The sequence below is a fragment of the Taudactylus pleione genome, unplaced genomic scaffold (genome assembly GCF_031769625.1).
Source record: "Taudactylus pleione unplaced genomic scaffold, aTauple2 ptg000959l, whole genome shotgun sequence".
NCBI classification, from domain to species: domain Eukaryota; kingdom Metazoa; phylum Chordata; class Amphibia; order Anura; family Myobatrachidae; genus Taudactylus; species Taudactylus pleione.
This window is the reverse complement of record NW_028285360.1, coordinates 1,211,400-1,237,868: the sequence shown is the minus strand read 5'-3', so window position 1 is coordinate 1,237,868 and position 26,469 is coordinate 1,211,400. Positions and strand designations below refer to the sequence as shown.

The following is a 26,469-nucleotide window of genomic DNA, read 5'->3' as shown; positions in this document are numbered from 1 at the left end:
GTCACCTCCAATAGTACCCGGGCCGGGCGCCATCGCAATAAAGTTTATATGATTTAGCACAAAATGTTCTGACCACAAGTTGCTAATCGTGGTAGGCGTGGCTCGTTTGTGTCGCACACCTTCTGACGTCAGCCAGCGCCACACGTGCTGAGACAGCGGCTTATAGGTGTCGCGCGCGGCAACAGCAGAGAACATAGTACATAGTATTACACAGCGAGCGCCGGTGGGGAGAGCAAAGAGGGCAGGAGGAGACGTCGGTCAGAAGAAGGACGACGCTGCTATATTTCACCGACCTGCTGTGTGAGACGGTGCGCAGCCCGGGGTATGTGGCGTCACGTGTGTTTGGGAAAGTTTCTCTAAGTTGGGCCGTGTAATACAGTGTGCGTACCGCCGGCGCCCTGATGCCGTTCTGTGCTCCTCTCATCACTTGGCCGCAGTCGTTGTGTAATCCCTACTAGGCTGTGTCCTGGCTACTCCTGAGAGTCGGTGGGAGCAATCCCTGCCTGCGCCTAACCTCTGGCTCCCCATTCTGTAGAGCAGCAGAGTGGGTGCACATGCTGGCTGGCTCCCCTGTGCCTTGCTGGCTGCTAGACCTGACCGCTTCTTAATTATGCAGTACTTTGTCCAGTCCTGGGGAGTTTTCATATTTTTGGACCATGGTGTGCCTGCTGGTGGTAGTGTATATTAGACTGTTTCATTAATGGTGCCTGTGTTGGCTGACCTCCCGGTTTATAGTAGTATTCATGGGTTTGTTGGTACATTGCTCTATGCTGCAGTGGGATATTACTGAGAACTGCATATTAGAAGGTGTTGCCCATAGTGGTGAGTCAGATTTTGTAAGTAGAACATTAGACTCATAGAAGTGCATAATGTTGCCCTAAATACACTGTTCAGCCATAACATTAAAACCACCTCCCTAATGTGTAGGTCCTCCTTGTGCAGCCACAGAAGCTCAGATCTAACAAGGCATGGACTCCACAAGTCCTGAAGGTGTCCTGTGGTATCTGGCACCAAGATGTAGCAGATCCTTTAAGTCCTGTAAAATGTGAGCTGGCACCTCCATGGCCTCAGACTTGTTTCTCCAGCATATCCAGATGCTTGATTAAACTGAAGTCTGGGGAATTTGGAGTCCAAGTCAACAACTTGAACTTTGTCATGTTCCTCAAACCATTCCTGATCAATTTTTGCATTGTGCCAGGACACATCATACTGCTGACAGAGACCACTGCCATCAGGGAATTCCATTTCCATGAACTGTGTACTTGGTCTGCAACAATTTTTAGGAAGGGTGGTATGCAAAGTAACATCCACATGATTGGCCCAGGACCCAAGGTTTCCCAGCAGAACATTGCCCTCTGCATCACACTGCCTGTCTGTTTGCCTCCATTCTATAGTGCTTCCTGCTCCCATCTCTTCCCCAGGTAAACAATGCCACGCATCCTACTATCCAAAATAAAAAGTGATGTATCAGACCAGGCTACCTTATTCCATGGTCCAGTTCTGATGCTCTTTCTAGCCTTTTATCGTGATAGACTGGGGTCAGTAGAAGGGGAAGCAGTTGAGAAGCCGACGGACGGAATCCCGACCGTTGGCTTCCCGGCTGTCTAATGCCGGCAAGGGGTTAAATGACAGGCGTCAAAATCCCGATGGCTGTCATTTTACCTATGCCGGGAGCCAGACCCCCGGCTTACCGAATGAAGGTGGGGGAGGAGGGCTAGGTTTAGGGTACTCGGGGGGGGACTTGGAGTTAGGCACCCCCCAGGAGGTTAGGCTAGGAGAAGGAAGGGTAAGGCACCCCTGAGGGGGAGGTTAGGGTTAAGGCGGCGGGGAAGGGGGGGGTTAGGTTTAGGCACTTAGAGGGGGGATTAAGGTTAGGCACTAGGGAGGGAGGTTAGGTTTATGGGGTAGAATAGGGTTGGAAATGCTTACCTTGGGACTATCAACATTTTCACTGCTGCCGGGATGCCGCTGTTGGGATTTGAACTGCCGGCCGTGTGGCCTGAGGTCAATCATACTGAATCCCAGTAGAAGTACTCTGGACAGTTTTTGGATATGCAGCAAGCTGCAATGTACTGTGTTCTCACACCTTTTTATCATATTGAAACAAAAGGGGAGGGTAACGCACAGAATCTTGTATTGTCTAACAAATTAATATAAACCAACGATATTAAATCTTATTGCTATATTGCACCATAATTTGCTGTTGGTGGTGCAAGGGGACCTATATAATGTTTTTAAATTGTTATTAAGTTCTATTGTTTGTAATGTTTGGATTTAAAAGTGCCCCAACTACTAGCCCTTGTTGTCTTTTTCCATGGTATACCTTTTTATCATAGCCAGCAGAATTATGTGCTACAGTAACTCGTGTCTGCGATTTTACCAGATGGGCTAGCCTTCGCTCACCAATGCGCATCAATGAGCCATGACCTCGTTGCCAGTTCTCTGGTTGTCCTTCCTTGGACCAATTTTTCTAGGTACTAACCACTACATACCGGGAACACCCACTAGTCGTGTCGTTTTGGGGATACTCTAATCAAGTTGTGTAGCCATCACAATTTGTGCCTAGTCAAAGATGCTCAGATCCTTACACTTGCCCATTTTTCCTGCTTCCAGCACATCAATTTCAAGAACTGACTGTTCACTTGATGCTTAATATATCCCACCCCTTGACAGATGTCATTGTAATGAGCTAATGAATGTTATTCACTTTACCTGTTGGTGGTTTTAATGTTGTGGCTGATTTGGTGGAAATATCTCAAAGTTTACTCCAGTGCTTTTATAATTGAGAATAAACTGTAATGAAGCAGGGCTGATAAAGATGTAGGCAGTGCCTGACTGCAAATGTTACTTTGTAGGACTACATAATCACACAGAATGAGCAATAGTCTTCACTTCCCAGGAGACACTTGTGGTATTGAGACCATCTTTTATTGATTGCTATTCTAAGGTTACGCTGTGCCCTATCTGCTGACTGCAGCACACGTTGATGTTGAACCACCCTTGAGGTCACACTGATAAATTAATACATTCTAACATTGCAAAAAGCCAGTGTATTAAGGGGGAGATTTATCAGACCTAAAGGGGACAAGTGTCGGTGTTGCCCATAGCAACCAATCAGATACCTATCTTTTTACTAATATATTCTATAAAATGAAAACTAGAATCTGGCTGCTATGGGCACCACTCCACTTGTCCTCTTTAGAAGGTCTGATCAGTCTACCAATACATACAGAGAAAAGTGGCTTTTACAGATTGAATACTTCTATAGGTTTCTGTTTTATGCCCATGCTAATGGTTGTGCATAAGTTAAATGTGTGAGATGCTCTTGGATCTGCAAGTCATTGCTCCCTGTTTAGAAGTAACAATAACTTTGTGTTTTAGGAAGAATTGTCTCTAACATGCGAGGAAAGAAAAATCTGAAGAGGAGTGTTCCAGCTCAGGAAAATAATGGAACAGTAGAGCTAAAGAAATCTAAACGTAAGTCTAAGAATTGTGGCTAGGGTAAACTATCCTGAGTCTTGATTAATTTTATACAGATGTGTACTTGCACATCTTTGCTGCAGTCGCGCTAAAAAGCCCCGATCGGCGTGCCATGTCCCATGAGACTATGCTAGCGCCAGCATCTTTTTTTGCCAAAAAGTAGATTCATTTTTGCCAAAAAAAGACGCCCAACGCAAGCAGAATAGTACAGGATCTGGCGGCTCACTCGCGTCTGGCAAGTCGGGCTGCGTGGCCTATTGAGGGTAAATGTATGCGGACACCTCTGTGCCCACAAACTTTTTGGAAGCTTGATTTTGTAAAGGGACCACTGTCAATTTAGAAAAGTAGCAAAATTATATATATATTTTTTTTATAAAAATACATTTGTACAGTCTTAATAGCTTAACCTTTTTTTTCAGCTTAAAGTATATAAATTTCACTCTTGTACAGCAATTACTCCAGCATGATCATTATAAAAATCTATATATGCTATGTTTGCTGTTCAAGATAAATCCTCTTTGTGCCATTGTGAAACTAAATATAAATGGGCCAAGTTGTCAACTGTTTAGTACTTTATAGTTCTGATGTTACTGGTTTTCTGGCAAACCCCAGACTTTCTGCATGAGGCTTTCTGCTTTTTTTACTGGCTGAAGAAAACCCTTAAAGGCTCAGTAAATGTATTTTTCCACTATATCCTACTAGGCTAATGCTATATCCACAGTGGGCTCATCTATGGCTAGTCATCAAGATGTAATAATTTTATTTCAGTGGTCACTTCTATCTCTTACAATTCTACTGGTGGTACGGTGCTGACACTTGGCCAAGGTGATGTGGGCCAACTGGGCCTTGGAGAAGATGTGATGGAACGTAAGAAGCCAGCACTGGTACCGCTTCCAGAACAGATTTTACAGGCTGAGGCAGGAGGAATGCACACAGTGTGCCTTGGAGCATCTGGGAGTGTGAGTTTGTTGTTGAATGAATACTATGAATATTGCATGTTCAGTTTAACATATTCATGTAATTTCTTCTACTTTACTATTGTCTTTCAATAGATTTATACTTTCGGCTGTAATGACGAAGGGGCATTAGGCCGGGATACTACAGAAGAAGGTTCAGAAACGCAACCTGGAAAGGTTGATTTACCTGAAAAGGTAGTTCAAGTGTCCGCCGGGGACAGTCACACTGCTGCGTTGACTGAGGATGGAAGAGTGTTCATCTTTGGATCTTTCAGGGTATTTGCGGTTTTCTGGTCACTAGCAATCTATCCTCGATGGAACAGTTTCATGTCCACTGCTTCATACTTTGGGTGGGATCTAGTAAAGACTAAAATGTGGTCAAATCTTTGGAAACTGCCATTTTTGGAGGTATTCTGCAATCCCCTTATGGGTCATTCTGTGTCAAGTGGACCAATTTTGGAAATCGTCCCCACTCGACCTCTGATTTCGATGTAGTTTTAAAGTCTGCTCTTTTTAATGAATGTTTCAAAAAATCAGTTATTCTTTTTTGCTATTGGACTTCAAAGATGGCGGAAAATTGAACACGCAATTGTGAAAGCAATTTTTAGATGACCTTATCACAGGAACGAAGTAACTTTAAATGTCTTATTTTATGATTATAATGCTGTCCACTTTAAAATGTTTTCGTTTGGCGATATGGGCAACTGAATTCCAGAAAATATTTAACACGACTGATTTCTTTGCCTATTTTGACCTCATACTGTCAGAGTACTCTTTTGTAACCCTTGAGGCAGCGATTATTTTTTTTTTTTTATAGATCTACATCAAAAGTTGTATAAGCATATGCACTTTACTACTGTTGCTCTGATAGATCTGCCACAGCAGTTACTTGAACATTGCTGATTGTGCACCGCGGAGTCTGACAGTTTCACCTACCTCCACTACCAGAGCCACAACTCCACTACTATTGCATACTGTGAACTGAAACTTAGCCAAAGTTAGTCCTACGTATACACCAACCTTCATACAAAATGTCATCAAAATCTGAGATGGTCAAGTGGGGGCCCCTGGTCCACTTGACATGGAATGAATGTATCATGCTCCAGAAAGCAAAACTTCCCTGAGCTTATACTCGATGGGCAACTCTATAGATGGTGTTGCCTATAGAAGCCTATTGGCTTCTTTTCACACAAATCCCAGAGAGGGAACCAAAAGATCTCTCTCTGTCTCCCCCGTAGCTTGGACAGGCTGACGCATGAGCAATAGGACTCTAGGTCATAAACCTGTAAGTACACTCAATGCAAGGGACAGCGCTTATTGAAAGAGTTGTTCCAAGTGTAATTATTTGAAATTATTCATGCATATGGTGTTAATAAACATCCTGCCCTTTCTCTCTCTTTTTATTATAGATGTTAAATTGTAAATTTCGTTTGGATTTTCCTTTTGGCCTTTACACACACTTTTTTTTTTTTTTTTTTTTCTACTGTTGCGATTGTTTGATTATGTCATGTGTTAACTGGACTTTAATGAGTGATTTTTAATTTTTTTTGTAATAGGACAATAATGGTGTTATTGGGTTACTGGAGCCAATGAAGAAAAGTATGGTTCCCATACAAGTGCAAATAAATGTACCAGTTATGAAAATAGCTTCAGGTGAGTGCAATGGGGTTAGGGTTATTTTACATGGCATTTTCAATTATCTATGGTCCAGATACTTGCCTTCTCTTCATAATGTAAGGATCTGTGGCTACATATGGGGGAAGAAGGTGAGGTGTACTCCAAATACATTTAAAGTTGCTACGCTGCTGTGATTTTTGCAGAGTTCAACAAATATTCAATTTTATTTATTTTTTTGTGCTTGCATCTGTAGTCTGGATTGTTTTTAATAAAGCGTACATATACACTTACCTACATGTATAAGTGTAATTTGTGAATTGTAATGGAGCTGATTGTTTTTAGGAAATGAAGCAATGTCTGGCCATATTTTCCAGCTAGTCACCTACATATCCAGCTGTGGATTTTATTTATTGGTAATGTGTTGCTTAACATTATAATTTTATTTTTAACTGATTACAATTTTTTTTTTTCTTACCAAAGGAAATGATCACCTTGTAATGCTTACATCAGAAGGTGAACTTTACACATCAGGATGTGGGGAACAGGGTCAACTGGGCCGGGTACCAGAGAGATTTACAAATCGAGGTGGACGCAAGGGTCTAGGTTAGTGGCTAACAAAGTCCTATTCTTTTTCTTTTTCTTCTTTTTTTTTTTTTTCTTTTTTAATACATTTTTTTTTATTTTTTTTATTGAAGTATCAAATGTTACATACAGACATTGTAGTGAACAATAATGCAAATATCCAAATAGAAGAAATAATGCATGGGATACATAGCGAGATCAAGACAATAAAATAAGGAACCAGTAGGCTCCATAACCTAGAAATTCACCACAATAAGGATAAAGCGATACAAGGAAATTGTAAAAACAGCAAAAAAAAAAAAAAGGGTGCCTCGCCATCCCCCCAACACTGCCCACTGTCAACAAATAATTTGTGTTTTTTTTTTATATTTTGACAGATGGTTCACAATGAATGAGATCCCACGTTCTAGTAGTATTTGGAGGGTCATTAGCTGCAAGCTGCAAAATATACTAGAAGTTCTGTAAACTATGATGGATTTGGGCCTGTATAGGGGTAGGAGGTGTGGTTAATCAACTTTCCCACATATGAAATAATTTTTCAGTTTAAGTTCCTTGTCTAAGGTGACTTCGACCCAATTCATTCTGAACAAGTAAAGTAGCTTAGCTTTGAAAAGTGAGTGTGGGAGAGGGTGTGTCCAGGTCTGTAGGAGAGGCTTACAAGCTGCTGCACTTATTGCGAGCAAGATGCGTTTACCACCCTGCGTAACCACTGGTATGATGGAGGGGGTGTATTCCAAAAAAAGCACATTCAGCTGTAAAAGGAATGTAATTGACCAACTTAGCTGTAGAGTTGGTACGAACCTGGAGCCAAAAGCATAGAATTATGGGACATGCCCAAAGTCAATGGTACAGGTCTGCTAGAGGAGTTCCACACTTGTAACCGTTTCAATTTGGTGAGTCATCTATCAAAAAGCTCCGATGTGGAGATAGATAGGCCCTGTGTAGAATGTTCAAAAACATTGCGGTATAGGAGGAATAGGATAGTAATGTGCAAGCTTTAACGGGAGTTCGAACTAGGTCATCGCTGACAAATCTGAGTCTAGAAAGCCAAGGAGCAAGGCTCGTAAGGGAATTATCAGGTATAAATGTAGGAAAAGTATAAACTATAGAAATGGCTCTTGCTGTCAGGGATCAACTTCGTATGAGCATAGCTAATGGATTATCCTACTGAGTCTGAAAAAACCTGCACAACTGAACCAATATAGTGTTGGGCTTGTAAAAATGCAAGAGTGTATACCGCTAATGTGTGATAACGCTCCCTAGCCTCCTGGAATGTGAGAGGCCCTCTAGTAGACTTATTAACAAGCAGTCCTATATTACCCACACCATGAACATGCCATATGAATATGAAGCCCCTCCGTTCTGAAATTCAGGGTTAGGAATAATGGGGAGCTATAGAGATGTGTGCGTTTAACCCAAATTGGTGCCTAAGAATGTGCCAAGTTTTCCTAGTATGCCAAAGTATTGTCTCGTAACACCGGAGGGACTTCCTGATTATGAGTATGGAGAAAGCTAGTGAGACGTATTAGCATATAGGTATTGGAAGCAGAGAACTAATTTTCCCACAGGACCTGAGCTGTTGTAATTTATTTAAACCAATCTTGGGCATTTCCAATTAATTTTCTAAAAGTGTATTCAACTAGTTGGACGTCCCTATTAGAGAGAAGGAGAACCTGAATGGGGTACATCAGTTTGGGAACTATATCTTGCTCTGCCTAAATAGGATAAGTTTTTCCAACCCTCCATCTCACTGAAATAGACTGAATTACAGAGTAAAAGTTTAGGGCATAAAGGAGGTGTGGGTTGCATGAAGTCTTGACACCCAAATATGTAAAATTTTGTATAGCCCATGTAATTGGGATACTGGAAGTAAATTTTAAGAGGAGAGGTGGCCCAAACAAAGCACCACCGATTTAGCAATATTGACCACGAAGCCTGATATGGAGCCAAAGCAGCAAAAACGTGATCAAGCAACACTGAGGGATCAGATACATACAGCAGTATGTCATCTGCAAAAGCAGTTAGTTTGATTTCTTTGCTGCTTTTCTACTTCAGGGTCCATAGGGTGACCTTGGAGTATAGGTGATGCAGTCTCATCCGGGCACCTTATGCAGTAAATTTTTCTACCAGGATGCACTTGGGTCTTCTATACCCCGCCTCTGGGCCAGAGGTACCTCAGTTTCGTTGGGTGCCCGGCCGGAGTATGGTCACTGAACGCAGTTGGGCTGTTCCAGCCCCTAAAGATCCTTCATTTCTTCTGAGCGGATAGTCCAGAGGAAACTCCAGCACCTAAATCCAAATGTGCTTATTTCAAAGACCTAAAGGTGACCGTGGCTATATTTCCCTTGTCTGACCAGCTGGTGGGCCACCTGGTGGTGGCTTGGAAAGCATCTGGCAAGTGTTACCAGCCGCAGAAGCGTCTGGCCTATGCTTACACTTTTGCCGAGGGCTATTTTACTAAATGGGATTCTTATTCACCAGCAGTGGATTTCCATGTAACGCGTTTTGTTAAAAGCGCGACACTCCCTATGCCTTCCATGTCGTCCCTGAAGGATACTACGGCTAGGAAGGTGGAGGTTTGCCTGAAATCCATTTATTCCCTTTCAGGTGCCGCTTGCAGACCACCCATGGCTATCTGCTGGGTGGCTCGGGCTATGGAAGGTTGGGCAAACACCCTGGAATAGTCAGTGTCTTCGGATGCGACCAGGGAGCAGTTGAACTTTGTGGGCAATCTACGAGATTCAGCTACCTATATTAACGAGGCAGCCTTGGATGTCAGTTTGTTGAATGCTAGGATTTCCACTGCGACCAATGCAGCTCGCCCTCTGTGGCTTCACTCTTGGAGGGCAGATGCGGACTCCAAAAAGGGCCTGGAGTGTTTACCTTATAACGGTAAGGTCCTGTTTGGCCCTGATTTGGACAAAATTGTGGAATCATTGGAAGCGGCTAAGTCTGCTTGTCTGCCTTCTGCTCTGGTCCCTCGGGGTCTCTGACTTCGTCCTTTCGGACTTATCCCCCCAGGTAAGGTTAGAACACTGTTCTTTCCTAGGCAGTCAACCACCAAGGAAACTACAAAGCCTAAGAAACAGGCTTTGAGTGCGAGATGTCCGGCTGCTAAGCCTGACGACAAGCCCTCCGGCTGATGGGGGCAGGCCTCCCCCTGGGGGATCCCAGGGTGAGAGGCCGACTTCAGTTCACCCAGTACTGGTGTCAGACTACCACAGACACCTGGGTGATGGAAGTGGTCTCTCAAGGGTATGCCCTCTCCTTCCGCAGAAGGCCTCCCCATCAGTTCTTCTGCACAGGCCTCCTGTCCAACAAGGACAAGGCTTTGGCTATTCAGGAGGCAGTACAATTTTTGCTTTAGGCAGGGGTCATTGTACTGGTCCCGTTATCCCAGAGGGGAACAGGTTATTATTCCAGCCGCCTTCTGGTTCAAAAACCAAACAGATCCCACCGTCCTATCCTCAATCTCAAGTCCCTGAACAAATTCCTCAGGGTACCTCTGTTCAGGATGGAAACCCTATGCTCAATCATACTGGCTATGGAACCTGGGGATTTTGTGGTGTCACTGGATATTCATGATGCATACCTGCATATTCCGATTGCTTCGGCTCACCAGCGTTTTCTCAGGTTTGCTGTGTCACAACATTTCCAGTTTCGGGCTCTGCCGTTTGGCCCCTCTACTGCAACTCGGGTGTTTACAAAAATTATGGCGGTAATGGCAGCCCATCTGTGGCTGCAGGGGTCAGCCTGTTACCATACCTGGACGACCTCTTACTGTTAGCAGGGTCTCCAGAGGTACTTCACCACCTACAGCTGATCATATCTGTGCTACAGATGCACCGGTGGTTGATCAATTGGAAGAAGTCCTCCCTAATTCCGTCTCAAAGGATGCTCCATCTGGGAGCTCTGTCAGATTCACAACTGCAGAGTATTTTTTTGACTGCAGACAAGATCTCCACTTTGCATGTGCGAGTGCGCGGATGCCTCCACAGTTGCCAGGTGTCCATACACTCAGCAATGCAGTTACTGGGTTCCATAGTGTCGACGTTCGACATGGTGGTATATGTCCAGTTTCATTCCCGGCCTCTGCAGAAATGTATCCTCTCCATCACGAACGATGGTGCTCTCTCCAGAGGCGCGTCAGTTGCTGACTTGGTGGCTGCAGTCGGTCCACCTCACCAAGGGGCGCTCCTTTTGGATTATGGACTGTATCCTTCTGGCGACAGACACTAGTCTACTTGGTTGGGGCGCAGTGACAGGTCCACACTCTTTTCAGGGATGGTGGAGAACAGAGGAGTCTGCTCTGCCAATCAACATATTGGAACTGCGGGCAGTCTTTAGGGCCCTGCAACAAGCCAGACTCATACTTCACGGAAAACCCTGGCAAGTTCAGTCAGACAACGCCATGACTGTGACTTGCATAAACCATCAAGGAGGGACTCAAGTCAGGTGGCAATGACAGAGCTGTCATGCATTCTGACATGGGCGAAAGGTAATTTCCCTGCCATATCGGCAGTGTTTATTCCAGGAGTTCTCAATTGGGAAGCGGACCTCCTCAGCCGTCACGACGTGCATCTTGGGCAATGGTCTCTTCACCAAGAAGTGTTTGAGCTCCTAGTGGACAGGTGGGGCCTTCCGGACGTGGACCTCTTGGCCTCTCGACAAAATCACAAACTCTCTACAGGTGCAGGACAGGGGCCTCCAAGGCTCTGTTGGTAAATGCTCTGTCAGTCAAGTGGACCTTCCAGTTTGCGTACCTGTTTCCTCCAATCTCCCTTCTTCCTCGAGTACTTCGAAGTTCAAACAAGGAGGCACTGTCCTCCTGGTGGCTCCAGCGTGGCCCATATGTCACTGCTACTCAGATCTTCAGAGTCTCTCCATCGACACTCCGTTGCTGTTGCCTCAACGTCCGGACCTGTTGTCTCATGATCCTTGCCTTTACCCAGACCTGGGTCGTCTGTCTTTGACGTCGTGGCTCTTGAGAAATACCTCCTTAGGTCCAAGGGTTTTTCCGGCTCTGTGGTTAACACCATACTCAGAGCAAGAAAACCGGCCTCTACCAGGATCTACCACAGGGTGTGGCATACCTACTTTGAATTATGTTGTCCCAGAGGTTACCACCCCCAGGTGTTTCGGATATCCAGAGTTTTGGCTTTCCTGGTAGACATTCCAGGTTTGGACATTGGTCTCCGCCTTGCTTCGCTTAAGGTGCGTGTTTCTGCCCTATTTCAGTGTGGTTCCAGCGAAGGATCTCTCCTCTTCCTGATATCCGCACTTTCCTACAGGGGTCATTTTGCATTCAGCCTCCCTTTGTCCCTACTGTGCCGCCTTGAGATTTGGCTGTGGTTCTTAGGGCCCTCCATTTGAACCCCTGGGCTCGGTGGATTTCAAATGGCTTACTGCTAAAACAGCGTTTTTCTTCTGGCTATTGCATCTGCCAGAATGGTGTCAGATTTGGGGGCTCTCGTCGTTCCCCCATTTCTGTTTTTTCACCAGGACAAGGCGGTGCTTCGGACTCGCCTTGGTCTCTAGTTTCCACATTAATGAGGAAATGATTGTGCCGACCTTTAATTCCCCAGACCTCTCGGCAGGTGAGGCCTCATTGGATGTGGTTCGTGCCCTCAGGATTTATGTGGACCGTACCAGTTCCCTTTGGAAGTCAGACTCCTTGTTTGTCCTTTTATTGTTTCCACAAGAAGGGTTGGCCAGCCAATAAACAAACTTTGGCTAGATGGCTTCCATGACCATCTCTGAGGCTTACACTCATTCAGGCCTTCCAGTGCCGCCCTCTGTTACTGCTCATTCTACTCTGTCTGTGGGTCCTTCGTGGGCAGCTCAACGTGGCGCCTCGGCTGTTCAACTTTGTAAGGCGGCCACGTACTCTTCTGTCCAGACCTTTCTAAGGTATTATGCATTTGATACCTTGGCCTCTCAGGATGCTTCCTTCAGGCAGCGGATTCTCCTCTCTGCGCAGGAGTGTCCCCACCCTTTGAAAGTACTGCTTTGGGACATCCCCAAGGTCACCCTATGGACCCTGAAGTAGAAAATGAGATGGTAAGAACTTACCTTTGTTATCTTTCTACGAAGACCATAGGGTCCACAGGGCACCCACCCTGACGCACCTATGCTTCAGATGGGCTTCGTTCTGGTCACCGGTTTTCCGTCTCCTGTGTGAGAATGGGATTCTTGTGTGTTCCAGACTTTCTTCTATCTCTTATCCTCCTCTGGCCTTTGACTTGCTACGAAACTGAGGTGCCTCTGGGCCAGGGGTGGGGTATAGAGGGAGACCTAAGTGCATCCTGGGAGAAAAATTTACTGCGTAAGGTGCCCGGATGACTCTGCATCACCTATACCCCAAGGTCACCCTGTGGACCCTATGCACTCTGTAGAAAGAGCGATAACAAAGGTAAGTTCTTACCATATCTCTAACTATTTTAATACCTTGAAAAATAACACCATTCTGTAAATTTCTGAGCAAGGGAAACAAGGGCAAGGTTAAATAAAAGGGGAGAATGGAGACACCCTTGCCAAGTACCTCTGAACATGTTAATGGGATTGTTACAAGAACCATTAATCAACAAATAAGTAGATGGGTTGAAATAGAGCTATTTAATAAAGGAGGGATCAAATTGTTGTGTTTGAAGGACAACAAATAAATGTTGCCATAGGACCGTATCGAAAGCTTTTGTCGTGTCTAGGCTGAGGAGTACACTTTGTGCGTTCTCCTCCATGAGACGCCGCCACAGCCGTTCTAATTCCTTTTACCAGTTGCTTATTCCTGACAAACAGAAACTTAACGCAGTCCTTTAAAACCGAACTTCGTATTTTATTAAGATGGCAGCATTTCTGACATCTGCGTCTGCCAATTGTGCTAGAAATGTACTCACATGACATCCGTCCTATCCGCTGTGCTTGTAAATACTTCCCTACTTGAGATTAACAGGAATGACCATCCACGTTTTTGGCCATCAGATTCTACATTCCAGGAATATGAACTCACATTTTTTTTTTTTTTTTTTTTTCCCAATATTTTGTTTGTTGAGGGGTTTACTTTTGAGGTGTTAATTAAAGGAATACTGTCCATTCAATGGGTTTTAACCGGTCATCCAAAAAATTTAGTTTTTCACAATTTATTTCCTTTATATTTTTTTTTTACAGCATATGGTATACATGGTGTTTTTAGTACTCTACCTCTCCCTCCATCTTGATATATTTTACCCTACTTCATCTGTATATGGAATTTTGATGTCGTGTTTTTTTTTTTTTTTTTTCTTCCTCTTCCTCTTCCTTTTTCTTCTTTGCTGTTAGGTTTAATATATAATTTTATAATGTATCTGTGCACTCATTCAGTGTGTGTGTGTGTATGTGTATATATATATATATATATATTCATTCTCAAGCATTTTCATTTTTAAATAGTGAAGTGGATTATAGATGGATATTATCTGAAGTCAACAACTGCTCCAAAGGGGAGAGGGCTAGCCTCCTTGAGGAAACCAAAATTACATATGCAATAAAGATCTATCATGGTAAATTTACTAAAGGTCTATTTTAATCACTCAAAACTCAATCTAAATCAACACTATTTTTCAGGAGTTAAATCACACATTTACTAACAGACAATTTTTTTATATTAGTTTTTAAGTGTTAGTAAATGTGTAATTTAGCCACTGAAACGCATCATTGATTATTTTTTTTTTTATTGCAATTAAAATTGACCTTTAGTAAACTTCCCACATACAGTCAAAATGACTCATTTTCTCACAGACCTTCTCAAAGCACCCCTGATTGTGAAGACCTAATCTACCCACAAAAACTTACCTGCATGGTATCAATTTCATGAGTCTGCAGACCTGCATTTGCACATAGCACTAATAGCTTTAATACCACTGTCATTTGTTATCTCATATGCACCTCACAGCAGGTAGACGAGCAAAATACAGAAAAAAAAAATTCATACAAATTCTCTCCATACATTATAATGGGTAAAGGCAGTGGTTCCCAAACTTTTTCGAATAACGGCGCCCTGGAGTATCAGCATTTTTTCCACGACACCCCTGGGCCAAAATTTCTTATTGAGAAATTCAGCAAAAATGAAATGAAGTAAAATTACTCACATGTCACCCTTGCACAGTCCTGTCAACCAGCACATAACATCTATTTGTCCACATTTTTCATTGGCAGCAGCCTACACTTTTGTTTTGCCTATTACACTGACTAAAAATCATTTTATTTGGTACTGGACCACCAACCTGAGGCACCCCTGCAAGTGCCCTGAGGCACCGCAGGGTGCCACGGCACCCAGTTTGGGAACCACTGGGTAAAGTGATTTGGCATTCTGTGAGCACTGTGGATACTAAAGCCTTGACTAGGTTTATTGATTTATGTACTAAATCTATTTTTCAATGTCCCTGCAGAGAGGCTACTGATTCCACAGTGTATTCACTTGAAGGCAAAAGGTTGTGGACGAGTAATGTTCCAGGATGTATTTTGTGGTGCTTACTTTACTTTTGCAGTATCCCAAGAAGGACATGTATATGGGTTTGGCCTTTCTAACTACCATCAGCTGGGTAAGTGAATTAAAATATATATATATTTTTTTGTCTTGTATTTGATAACCTTATAGTCAGCGTCCCCCTTTCCTGCTTTGTTCTTGCTTTTAAGCTAGATCCACACAATGTGGTTAACATTATCCAGATAAATTAATCTGGATAAGTTAATCATTTGACTGCAATAATTTATTTTTATTTTTTTTTGGTTGACTCTGCTGCAGTATAAACATTTGTAAATTTAGTGGCTAACTTGCCCTTGTGTGTAGCAATATCCTGCAAGTAGTTACAGCATCGAGGGTAGGAAACTCTGCCCAACGGTTGAAAGAAAAAATAAACTGATACTAAACTCGCATCTGACCTAAATTGTACACACAGACACAAACCTGGAAATACTGACAAATCTAAGAGAACTGGTACATTACATAGTTCTATGTTATCCATAGTAGCAATTATGGCATCACTGATTTACAAAGTAAGCCTTTGCCACGGTTTGGTGCTAAGTATATCCGAATGGAAACTTTTTGATGTCTGGTCACTCACAAATTACCTTTTTTAAAATGGTCTATGAAACACTTTGTTGTCCAAGAACAGAGACCACCACAACACGACTATCATTCATTGCTGTACTACTTGACTCCTCAAAATCTTTACTTGTACATTCTGAGATCAAGATAGATAGATATCAATCTATCTATTTTATTAATTACTCTGCTCATGTACAGCCTTTAAAATTCCTGGTCAAATCTGGCAAACATTCTATTCCAGACACAGGCCATATCTTACTTGGAGCTTTACCTAGTTCAACTGATGCTGCTTTGCAATCCTTAGCAGTGACTGTTATGCCGAACAAGCACCAACTGCAGCTTACTTTTCTTTTAACAAAGCAGATTCCTGCAGTCTCTCTCTCTTGCTGCAAAACCGTAAAGTCCAGCAAGGCAGAACCAAAGCTCTTAGCTCACTGATTCATAAACTCTTAGAACTATAGTCATATAGAACCATGGTGCTTAGTTGGCTGCCTCAGAATTCTTTCCTCACAGTAGCTCTTTCAAACCCACCCCTTCATGCTTCCTCACTGAATGTAAGCTGCTTCTCATTTCTGTTATGTCAGATTTTTTTATTTATTTTTTGCTGATTTTCACGATGACTAGTTCATAGCATCGAGGAAACAATAGGGCTAAGAATACAGCATAAAGAGACATTAGTAAGAATATACAAACCACTAACCCCCCTCCCCCCTCACCTCCTTTACTGGCAAAGTGTAAATAACATGGTATTTGTTCCCTGCCACTATCACATACTGTCTTCCGTCCTTCATTTTAATTGTACCGCACAAGCATTGCTGTTTACTGTTGGTCACTGAACATGCTGCTGCTCTACAAATGGCATCCTTCTCTACCAGACATTAGTTATTCCACTACCTTAAGCTCAGTTGGGATATCGTGGACTTAGTGTCATGGTGCTTCTGTAGAACAACTACGTGATCCTCTATTCAAGTTTACTAATTCTACCGATTTTTCATAAGTTTCTGCCCAAAATGCTAATTTCTTTTTCAGGGTCCATAGGATCCACAGGGATATCATGGGGGTAATGTGGTTGGAGTGATCCAGGCACCAAACAGTCAGCTCCCCAGGATGCCTCTGGTCCTTCTCCACATATACCCTGGCCACAGGCATTCAGTTGTTCGTTTGGTGCGGCAGGATTCAGATGCACCTTTCCAACTGGATCCCAAGCTTTTATTTTGTTTTATTGTATTTCTATATTTTTGAGCTAGCAGTGCTGAGCGCCTGTATTAAGACGCATGCACTTCGACTCCGTCTACCTCCGCCGGACTGCAACACCAGTAACTTCTCTGGTGGTTTTGGCGGGTCATGGCAAAGCTTGCTAGCAGCGATTCTGGGGCCCGGGCTGCAACCGGATGCATGGAGATGTCAGGTAAGTTAAGTCTTCGCTTACGGGGAATAGCGCGTGGCAATCCTTGCTACTGGCACTGCAGACGCATCGGAAGTTGCTGCAGGGAGGGCCTGGGCTATCCGCTCCTTCACTAGACCACCGGGGCCTTATCGTCTGACATCGGGACTCTGCTGCAAATGCTTCTGATGCCATGAGGCCGGCGTACCCGGCTGGTTGATGCAGCTTAGGGGAGGTCGGCTCTCCCCTGGCAGCTCCTCCCGAGACGCAGATCAAAGGTTTTCCCGTGTCTGGGTCGCTCCTCCTACCCTCCTTGTGCATATGAGACTCTCGCAGTCCACTATTGGTGCTCTGCTGAAGCGGTTTGGTCTCAGGAGGTTTTGGGTCAGTCTCCCTGTATGTCTTTCCCCCGGGTCAGGTATATGGCGCTCTATATCCTACCAAGCCTTGTGTTTGAGTAGTTGATACAATGCATATGTAATTGTTGCCATAGACCCTGTATGTGACGGTTTGCTAGCTGCTGTGTTGTTACTGTCTCTTTATTTTCTGACTAACAGTTATAACTATCACAGTTTTTTCTCCTCATCCCTCTGTTGCAGGTGTGTGCAGGTTTTTATTTGTACTTTACATTTACTTGTTGTTTGAAGGCTGTCGCATTACATTGCATTGTTACCTTTTTATAATTGATATGTCAAAAAGAAAGTAAAACAGGAGGTGAAGGCCCCTGTGCTGGTTTCAGGTTAATCCTGTTTGGTGAGGTTGTCCCCTCAGGACGTTATAAAGGATGGTTTGTGTGCTGTCTGTTATAAAGAACCACCTCACCAGTCCAGTCTACCATCCTCTGTACAGGAGCTATCTTGGGTGTCCTTGTCTCTGGTGATGACACAGCTAGTGAATCGTTTTGCTACTCCCACATTGCCTCCTTTAATGGGATACCCACAGCATGCTAGGTTTGCTCCTCCTATACATCCTTCCTGGGAGGATGTTTATGCCCACTCAAGTCAGAGTATGGCTCAGTCGGCTGTTGCAAGGCACCTAAGCGGAGGTTATCATTTTTTTTTTTTTTTTTTTTTTTTTTTTGTGGTCTGCTCAGCATGTAGATTCAGATGCATCATCGGAGAAATCTGATGATGCGCAGGATTCTTCTCCAGGGTCTAGTTCAGGAGAGGACCGTCCTTCTACAGTGGATGCTCCTCCTTTAGTGAGGGCAGTCAAATCAGTCCTAAATATACAGGATGATGAACCGGCTCCTAGAAAGAAGGCTCCAGTGTTTTAAACACCTGAAGGTGATATAAGCGGAGTTTCCTAAATATGAGCAGCTCACTGAACTTATGGAAGAGAAATGGAGTAACCCGGATAAACTGTTCCATGTTACGAAAAGATTAGCATCGTTGTTACATTCAGAAGCTGGGAAAGGATACAAGTGGGAAGTCCCTCCTACTGTGGATGCTCATGTGACACTTTTAGCCAGGGATGCTACGTTGCCTATTCCGTCAGCATCTTCTCTTAAAGATTCTACAGATGGGAAAATTGAAACCTGTCGTAAAGCAGTATTTTCATAACCTGGAGCTGCTACTCGACAGCTATGGCTGGGGTTTGGATAGCCAAGGCTTTTGAAGAATGGATGGGTGTATTGGAAGAGACTCTACCAAATGCTACCACAGAACAGCTGACCTACATCTCCCACATACGGGAAGTGGCCTCCTATTTTGGGAGAAGCTGCAATAGATGCTGGGCTCCCAGCTTCTAAAGCATAGGCAGCCTCGGTTGTGGCTCGTAGAGTCATTTTTGGTTAAGGTCCTCGAAAGCAGATACAGGGTCAGAGAAGGCTCTGGATTACTTGCCTTTTTTGGGAATATACTTTTTGGAGCAGAAATAGATAAAATAATAGCTACTCTGGCAGCTTCAAAATCTGCAGGTCTGCCATCAACAGCTACGTTGAAGTCTAGGCAGTCTACCTTTCGGTCCTTTCATTCTCAGGGATGAGCAGAAGGACAAGCTTCCTCCAGAACATCTAGTTCTCGCAGAACAACCAAGCAGCAAACTAATGGTGCATACACACGGTCAGATTTTCTGTCAGATCTGAACGATAACTATTTTAAAAATCATTCATATCTGAAAGAAAATCTTACATGTGACTGCAGCGATGAACGATGTGTGTTTGTCAGATAACGATATCTGACATCTGATGCGTTTGCAGTCAGTTTTCATTCATTTTAATGCAGGCAAAAATCGTTGGTCAAATCGTTCATCTGACGTCCTGGCCGACCAGACGTCCAGCTGTTAAGCCAGACGACAAACCATGTGTCTGATGGGGCGGGCCTCCTAGGGGATCCCAGAGTGGGGGGCCGACTACTCCTGTTTGCGGACGCCTGGTCCGAGAAGTGGTTTCTCGGTGGTATGCTCTCACTTTCCGGAGGCGTCTTCAAACGCGCCCCCCCCCCCCCCCCCCAATTTTTTGCACAACTCATCAGATTCTATCAAAGCCTTGGCACTCCAGGAGGCCATTTGCTTCCTGCTCAGGGCTATGGTGAGAATCCCGGTTCCTGAGTGTCAACAAGGAAGGAGTTATTATTCCTATTTGTTTTTGGTGCAGAAATTGGATGGGTCTCATCGTCCTATTCTAAATCTGAAAACACTCAAGTTAATACCCAAGTTCGTTATGGAGACTTTGGGCAATTTAATTTGGCAATGGTACCTGTGGATTTTATTGCTTCCCTTTAAAATCAAGGATGCGTATCTGCATGTGCCACCAACAATTTCTATGGTTTCCTATCCTGCAACAACATTACCAATTTCAGGCACTACTATCAACAGCCCCTCGGGGCTTTACCAAAATAATGGCGGTTATTACAGTCTACCTCAGGTGTCAGGGAGTCAGAATACTACCATATCTGGATGACCTTCTGATATTGGCACAGTCTCCAGCTGTTCTACAACACCATCTTCAACTGACCATGGCCTGTCTGCAGATGCACGGCTGGATCATCAATTAGAAGAAATCATCTCTTTCTCCAACACAACGGATGGTACATCTGGAGGCATTTCTGGTTTCTCGGGCACAAAAGGGTTTCTATCAGAGGACAAGATTGCAGCCCTATCATTGTGAATTCACAAAATGCTACTCAATCAAAGGGTATCCATTCCATCATCGATGCAGGTCCTGGGGTCAATGGTATCCACCTTCGACATGGTGAAATATGCTCCGTTCCACTCCAGACCTCTGATTCTCCAAGGCGGAACAGACATTATCCTCTAATAAGGTCCCAAAGGATCCTTCTCACTTCGGAGGTTCGTCTATCTCTCTTGTGGTGGCTACAAAAGGGTCATCTAGACAAAGGTCGCCCAATCTGGATTCCAAAATGGGTGCTTCTCACCACTGACGCCAGTCTTCTCGGATGGAGGGCAGCGACTGGTCATGGCACCTTTCAGGGATGATGGACAAATCGGGAAAGTCATCTGCCCATAAACATTCTGGAGCTTCGAGCAATATACAAAGCACTCATCATGGCACAGGACCTGTTCCAGGGCAGGCCAGTCCAGATCCAGTTCGACAACGCGACCACAGTAGCCTATCTCAATCATCGGGGAGGCACACTAAGTCATACAGCCATGAGGAAAGTGAGAAACATTCTGGTTTCGACGCAACTTCATCTTCTGGCTATCTCTGCAATATTCATCTCGGGAGTCCTCGATTGGGAAGCGGATAGTTTCACCAGGATAGAATTGTTTTGTGGTTCCAGCTTTTCAGTCTTCAGACCTTTCTATAGATGAAGTCTCCCAGGATGTGATTTGTGCTCTCCGTATCTATGTGAAGTGTACAAACTGTTAGAAAATCAGATACTCTTTTGTGCTTTATGCTTTTCACAAACGAGGATGGCCAGCTAACACTCTGGCTTGATGGTTACGTATGACTATCTCTTAGGTGTACACACAGGCTGATCTTCCTGTCCCAAACCCGGCGACAGCATTCTACCTGGTCTGTGGGACCATCGTGGGCATTTAGTCGTGGTGCCTCTGAACAATTGTGCAAGGCAGCCACGTGGTCTTCTGTCCACACTTTTCTTAGGTTTTATGCCTTTGGTACTTTTGCCTCTCATGATGCTTCCTTTCGGTGACTAGTTCTCCTTTCTGCTCAGGAGCATCCCCCCCCCCCCCCCATCCTTAGGGGAACCGCTTTAGGACATCCCCAAGGTATCCCTGTGGAAGAAAATAAGAGGTATGGTAGGCTTACCATTGATAACTTTTTCTTCGAGATCCACAGGGCACCCACCCTGACACACCTTGCTTCATTGGGTAATTTTTCTTTCGGGCACGGATTCCCTCATTTTCTGAGTTTCTGGTGTACGATTGTTATTCTCTTTTTTTTCTTCTCCTGCCTTGGGCTTGAGGCATTCTGTGAGCTGAAAGCTTAACTGTTTTGTACCTGGATCACTACAACCACGTTATCATGGCATCCCTGTGGACCCTATGGACATCGAAAGAGTTATCAATGGTAACTTATTTTTGGGTGAACAGTATTGCGTTCAGTCAATTCTGTGTACCCTCCCCTACGGGTAGCTTTGGAACATCCCTATGACTGCAATGAGTCCATCTGGGGGCTACTGCGATTTCCTCCTTTTTTGTTTTGTAAAAGTGGTAACCTTTTGTCATATTCTTGTTCAAACCTTTTTTTTTTTTTTTTTTAGACTTGTATGTTAAAACTGAGCAAGGGGTGGAGGGAAGGAGCTTTTATAACTGAGTATTTTAATTAGTTAAGCGCTGAAGGTGCCTACACACACGATTTTTTGAATGATTATCGTTCACTTTCTGAGTCAAACGAACGATTATCGTTCATGCGCGTTCACGTTTGTAGTTTGTAATTTGTAGTTCACTCAGACTTGTCAACTGAACGATTTTCAGTAAGTTAATATGCAAAAATCGTTTGTAGTTCTAAAAAATCGTTCATTACATTTAGTAAATGAACAACTTTAGTAAACAATTTTAGTTAATTTTTTCAAGGGAAAAAATTGTTTACTAAAATCGTTCATTAACTAAATCGTTGTGTGTGTGTGTGTGTGTGTGTGTGTGTATGCAGCTTAACTTCTATAACCTCACTACACCCCATGGTCAGCTGTAATATAAATTGTCAAACTGATTTGCACAGTTTTTGTCATATACTGATGTATCACTTACTTGCTCCAGGTACTAAGACCACAAACTCATGCTTTGCACCCCAGAACATAACCTCCTTCAAAAACTCCAGTAAGTCCTGGGTGGGATTTTCAGGAGGACAGCATCACACAGTGTGTGTGGACTCGGAAGGTGAGGTTCATATTATTTCTGAATATAGTAAATATGGCTCCAGTTCTTCAATTGCACATGCAGAAAATATATTTATTTAATTTTTCATTTAAAATCAGGAAATGCTTATAGCTTAGGCCGTGCAGAATATGGCCGACTTGGGATTGGGGAGAATGCAGAAGAGAAGAATGAACCCACTCTAATTCCTAACCTCCCCAAGATAGCTAATGTGGCCTGTGGCGCGTCTGTCAGTTATGCTGTATCTAGGGATGGTGAGTATCATTCTAATATTTCTTTTTCATTGTAATGTTCCTCAATACCTGATCACCTGCTTTCATATTCATTTTTTTATGTTTTAGGTCGTGTCTTTTCTTGGGGTATGGGTACCAACCAGCAACTAGGCACAGGTGAAGAGGATGATGTTTGGAGCCCTCATGAGATGACTGGGAAGCAGCTTGAGCACAGAAAAGTTTTATCTGTATCCAGTGGAGGACAGCACACTGTTCTGCTAGTTAAAGATTGCAGCTGACCTCTAGTGATTCGGGACAAGCCAAATGGAGTAAGGAGGATCTGAGCCACTTTTGTTCTATCATACCACTTGAACTTTTTTAATTTGCTCCTAAATACGATAAATCCATGATGTGGAAAGCTCCATTTATGCCATCAGCGTCTACTGTATTCCTTTACTTCACCTACCTATGTATGCACCTCCAACAGTTTTGTTTAGTTAATTCTCCCTCCATATTTTAATACGTTTATTTTCACTTTGAGTCTTCCACTGTGGTTCCTATACCTTTTTGTCTTGGTTACTCGTGAAATTAGATTGGAATGGAAATAATTTTACCATGCTTCACTCTCGATTTATTATACTTGTTAAATTTTATTTTTTAATACCCCAACTCCTAAAAAGCAAATTGCTTTATTTTTATACGTGTGAAAGACCTGTCCCTGTTAATATGGGTGTATGTGACTGTAGGAAATGTAAATCTCCTTTTGCCGTTAAAGTTTGAATCCATTTTACTTGACAGAAATCTGAAACATCATTTTAAAGCAGCTGTCTCTGGAATATTTTTATTTTTTTTTTCATCTATAAACTGTCCTCTTTTCTTGAAGCAATGCAAGATCTGCAATTGAAACAGGAGTTACATATTGGTGCTAATATAAAACCTCAAAACATCTTCTCCTTGATCACCGATTCTTGAAGTAGTCTGTCATGGAACAGACTGTTATTTTGGGGAGTGTGTTTGAAGTGATCTTACAATTATTGCCATTTGGGTGACGCAAGATTTTAATCAAAAGATCTTTATTTGAGAAGCAATCAGTTTTGTATATTTATGTTCACCCCACTTTGACAGTTACATCGCTATATGAGGGAAGTTTCATGTTATGGCAATCTCCTCTGGGCATGCGCAGTCTATGAAATTTATCAGAATTTTTTTATTGTATGTACAAATCATTTAATTAAAAGATTGTTAGTGAAAAAAGATCTGTTGATTAAGAAAGTGTGGAATTATGTGCATAACTTGCTGAACAATATACATATTTTGACATCGGTGAAGAATTTTAAGGGTATTAAAGCCATGGTCCCAGACTTTACACTTGCATTCTGGGAAAATGAACAATGTGTTAGCAAGTCTTCCCTCTCCATTTACACCATTCGTCTTTCTTGCCTGACGAAACTACTGCATTGCTATCTTGCTTGGATTATTCAATTCAAATAGCTGCTATATATGATTGTGCCCTGTGCATATGAAGAGTTTAAGGCAGGGGTGGAAAATAAGTATCCCTCTAGCTGCTGTAGAACTATACATCCCAGCATCCCCTGCCAGTTTTGCGATTTTGGCCATTCTAAAACTTGCAAGCCTGAGATGTGTAGTTAAACAGCAGCTGGAGGGCCGCTTATTGACCACCCATACTCTAAATGCTCTGTTCTGTTTTTAGGATATAGCAGCAGAACTTTTGTTTTTTAGTTGGACAGGAAGATATAATTCTGTTTTGGCACCTCTAATAACTAACAAATAAATTTAATGCAGTCATCCTCATTTTGGGCTGAAAAAAAAATCAGCCATAGTGATTACTTGCATTAGCAATTTTCTGAGATTCAAATCAATCTCATTTTAACACTGCTGTCAATTGGACTGAACGTAGTTATTAGCTCAGTTCCTGAGTAGATGATGAAAAGTTCTTATTTTAAGGTGAAAATGTTGGAGCTTGCATCAGATCCTCTAGTATCCCCCCAGCTACCCAAGTAAATAATAATGCACATGGGAGGCATTTAAATTGTACAGTTTTGTCAATAAGATGCGTAGTGGAGAAAATTAATCAATAGAAAAAAAAAATCCCTCTTATAATGGTGCTGAATCAATATCACTTTGCAGCTGTGAAGGGGGATGTGTAAACCCCCTAAATTGTGGTTTCCTAGGAATCCACTAAACATGTATTACATAAACACCACTGCTGAATGCAATATTGAGTGAATTGTGGTAAAGACTTACATGTAGGGTATAAATACTTTTTAATTGTTACTTTTAAAAATATTTTATTAATGTATCATCTGCACTGACAGCGATATTATTAATATTTTGATGTGACTAATAACTTAAGGCAATTATTTGCCAGTGGGTCCATACAGTGTGTAAACAGGAGTCCAAATAACAAAGGGACCTACGTCTTATTGGTCACCAGTCCTCTCTTATTGCCAGCATACTTGTCCTCCTTCGGAATAATAAGGAAAGAAGGAAGGGGTTCAGGGTGACTTCCCCATTTTTCATGCACTTATTACAAGTTGTACCATATGCAATTGCTGCAAACCTTACATGGTACCATTTCTAATTGAGTACTGTGGTGACCAGGAGTGAGCATGCTAAAAATGCCATGCGAGGTGTTAAGTTGACCTGCATTAATTTGTACAAAACGCATGGCTAATTGAATTCTGTCATTTTATGTATTGCATAGTTAATGAACACACTACATGCCTCTGGTACAAATAAAACACTTTTCTCCTTCATCCACTAAGACACTGGATCTCAAGACAGTAAGGTATAGATGGTGGTAGAGTAAAGCCTGGCACTTTAAATAATTTAGAAGTGTGACTGGCTCCTCCCCCTCTCTGTCCCAGTTTAGATCATGTGCCTGAGAGCCGATAGCAAATCGAGCTATCTCCAGCCTTTTTCAGAACATTGAGGACAGGCAGACTGCTAGCTGTGGCAGTCTGCCTGCTTTGGGAGAGCAGCTGGGAAGGCTACTGCAGCCTGGGTCCGGTGACCCTGAGGAGGGGGGCTCACAGACTGATTCATAGGACCCTGCGAGGGGAAGAAATCGGGAAGCCGACTGCCTATATACCGGCAAGGGTGAAAGGCCGTGCGTCTAGATGTAGACGCCCGCATTTCCCTGACGCCGGGAGACCGGCGCCCAGCATCACGATCGTAGTGATGCCGGGCGCTGCGAGTGGACAGCCGCGGGGGGGGGGGGGGGGGGGATGGTTAGGTTTAGGGCTCCTGGGGGGGCTTAGGGTTAGGCAACCCCCCCCCCCCCCCCCCCTGGGAGGGACTTAGGTTTAGGTAGCTGGGAAGGGGGTGGTTAGGGTTAGGCACCCCTTAGGGGGGTTAGGTTAGTGGATACTTGCCTATCCACGATTGGGATTTCCAGCGCTGTCGGGCTTCCGCTGCGTCGCACTCTGCTCCTGTCGGGCTGCCGCTGACGGAAATCCGCCCCCCCCACATCCCCTGCAACTTATCCTGAGTATAGCAGGGGTCTGGGAACATAAGCGTTCCTAATAATCATCCCGGTTAGTACACCGGTGCTACCAGTGGCGCTAATAATGGCGCATCCTTCACACTAGCGGCGCTATTTGTAACGGGCTCTCCCTCAGCGTGTTCTGCCCTGCAGCAGCATCTCTGAGGCTTAAGTAGTGCGGCTCTCAGAACTGTCGCGCCCTAAAAATACAGCCACGCTGGTATGAGGCAAGCACCAGCTTAAGCTGGCCATACACCTGCACGATTTCGGGCCGATTGCCCGATTTTCGTTGAGTCCTTAGGATGGATCCTGTGACAATCGTGTATTTTTGGAGTGAGATACGAATCGAT

General features: G+C 43.5%; 1 protein-coding gene across 1 annotated transcript; it reads left to right on the top strand.

Moving 5' to 3' along the window:
- Window positions 1–24: 24 nt before the first annotated feature.
- On the top strand, window positions 25–23,986 carry RCC1 (regulator of chromosome condensation 1). The gene is made up of 10 exons (XM_088459990.1): window positions 25–322; window positions 3,382–3,477; window positions 4,249–4,439; window positions 4,533–4,712; window positions 5,993–6,089; window positions 6,534–6,656; window positions 15,059–15,211; window positions 22,286–22,405; window positions 22,504–22,656; window positions 22,744–23,986. The coding sequence occupies exons 2-10, from the start codon at window positions 3,399–3,401 to the stop codon at window positions 22,911–22,913; spliced, it is 1,266 nt and encodes a 421-aa protein (XP_088316116.1). The 5' UTR covers window positions 25–322; window positions 3,382–3,398; the 3' UTR covers window positions 22,914–23,986.
- Window positions 23,987–26,469: the final 2,483 nt, after the last annotated feature.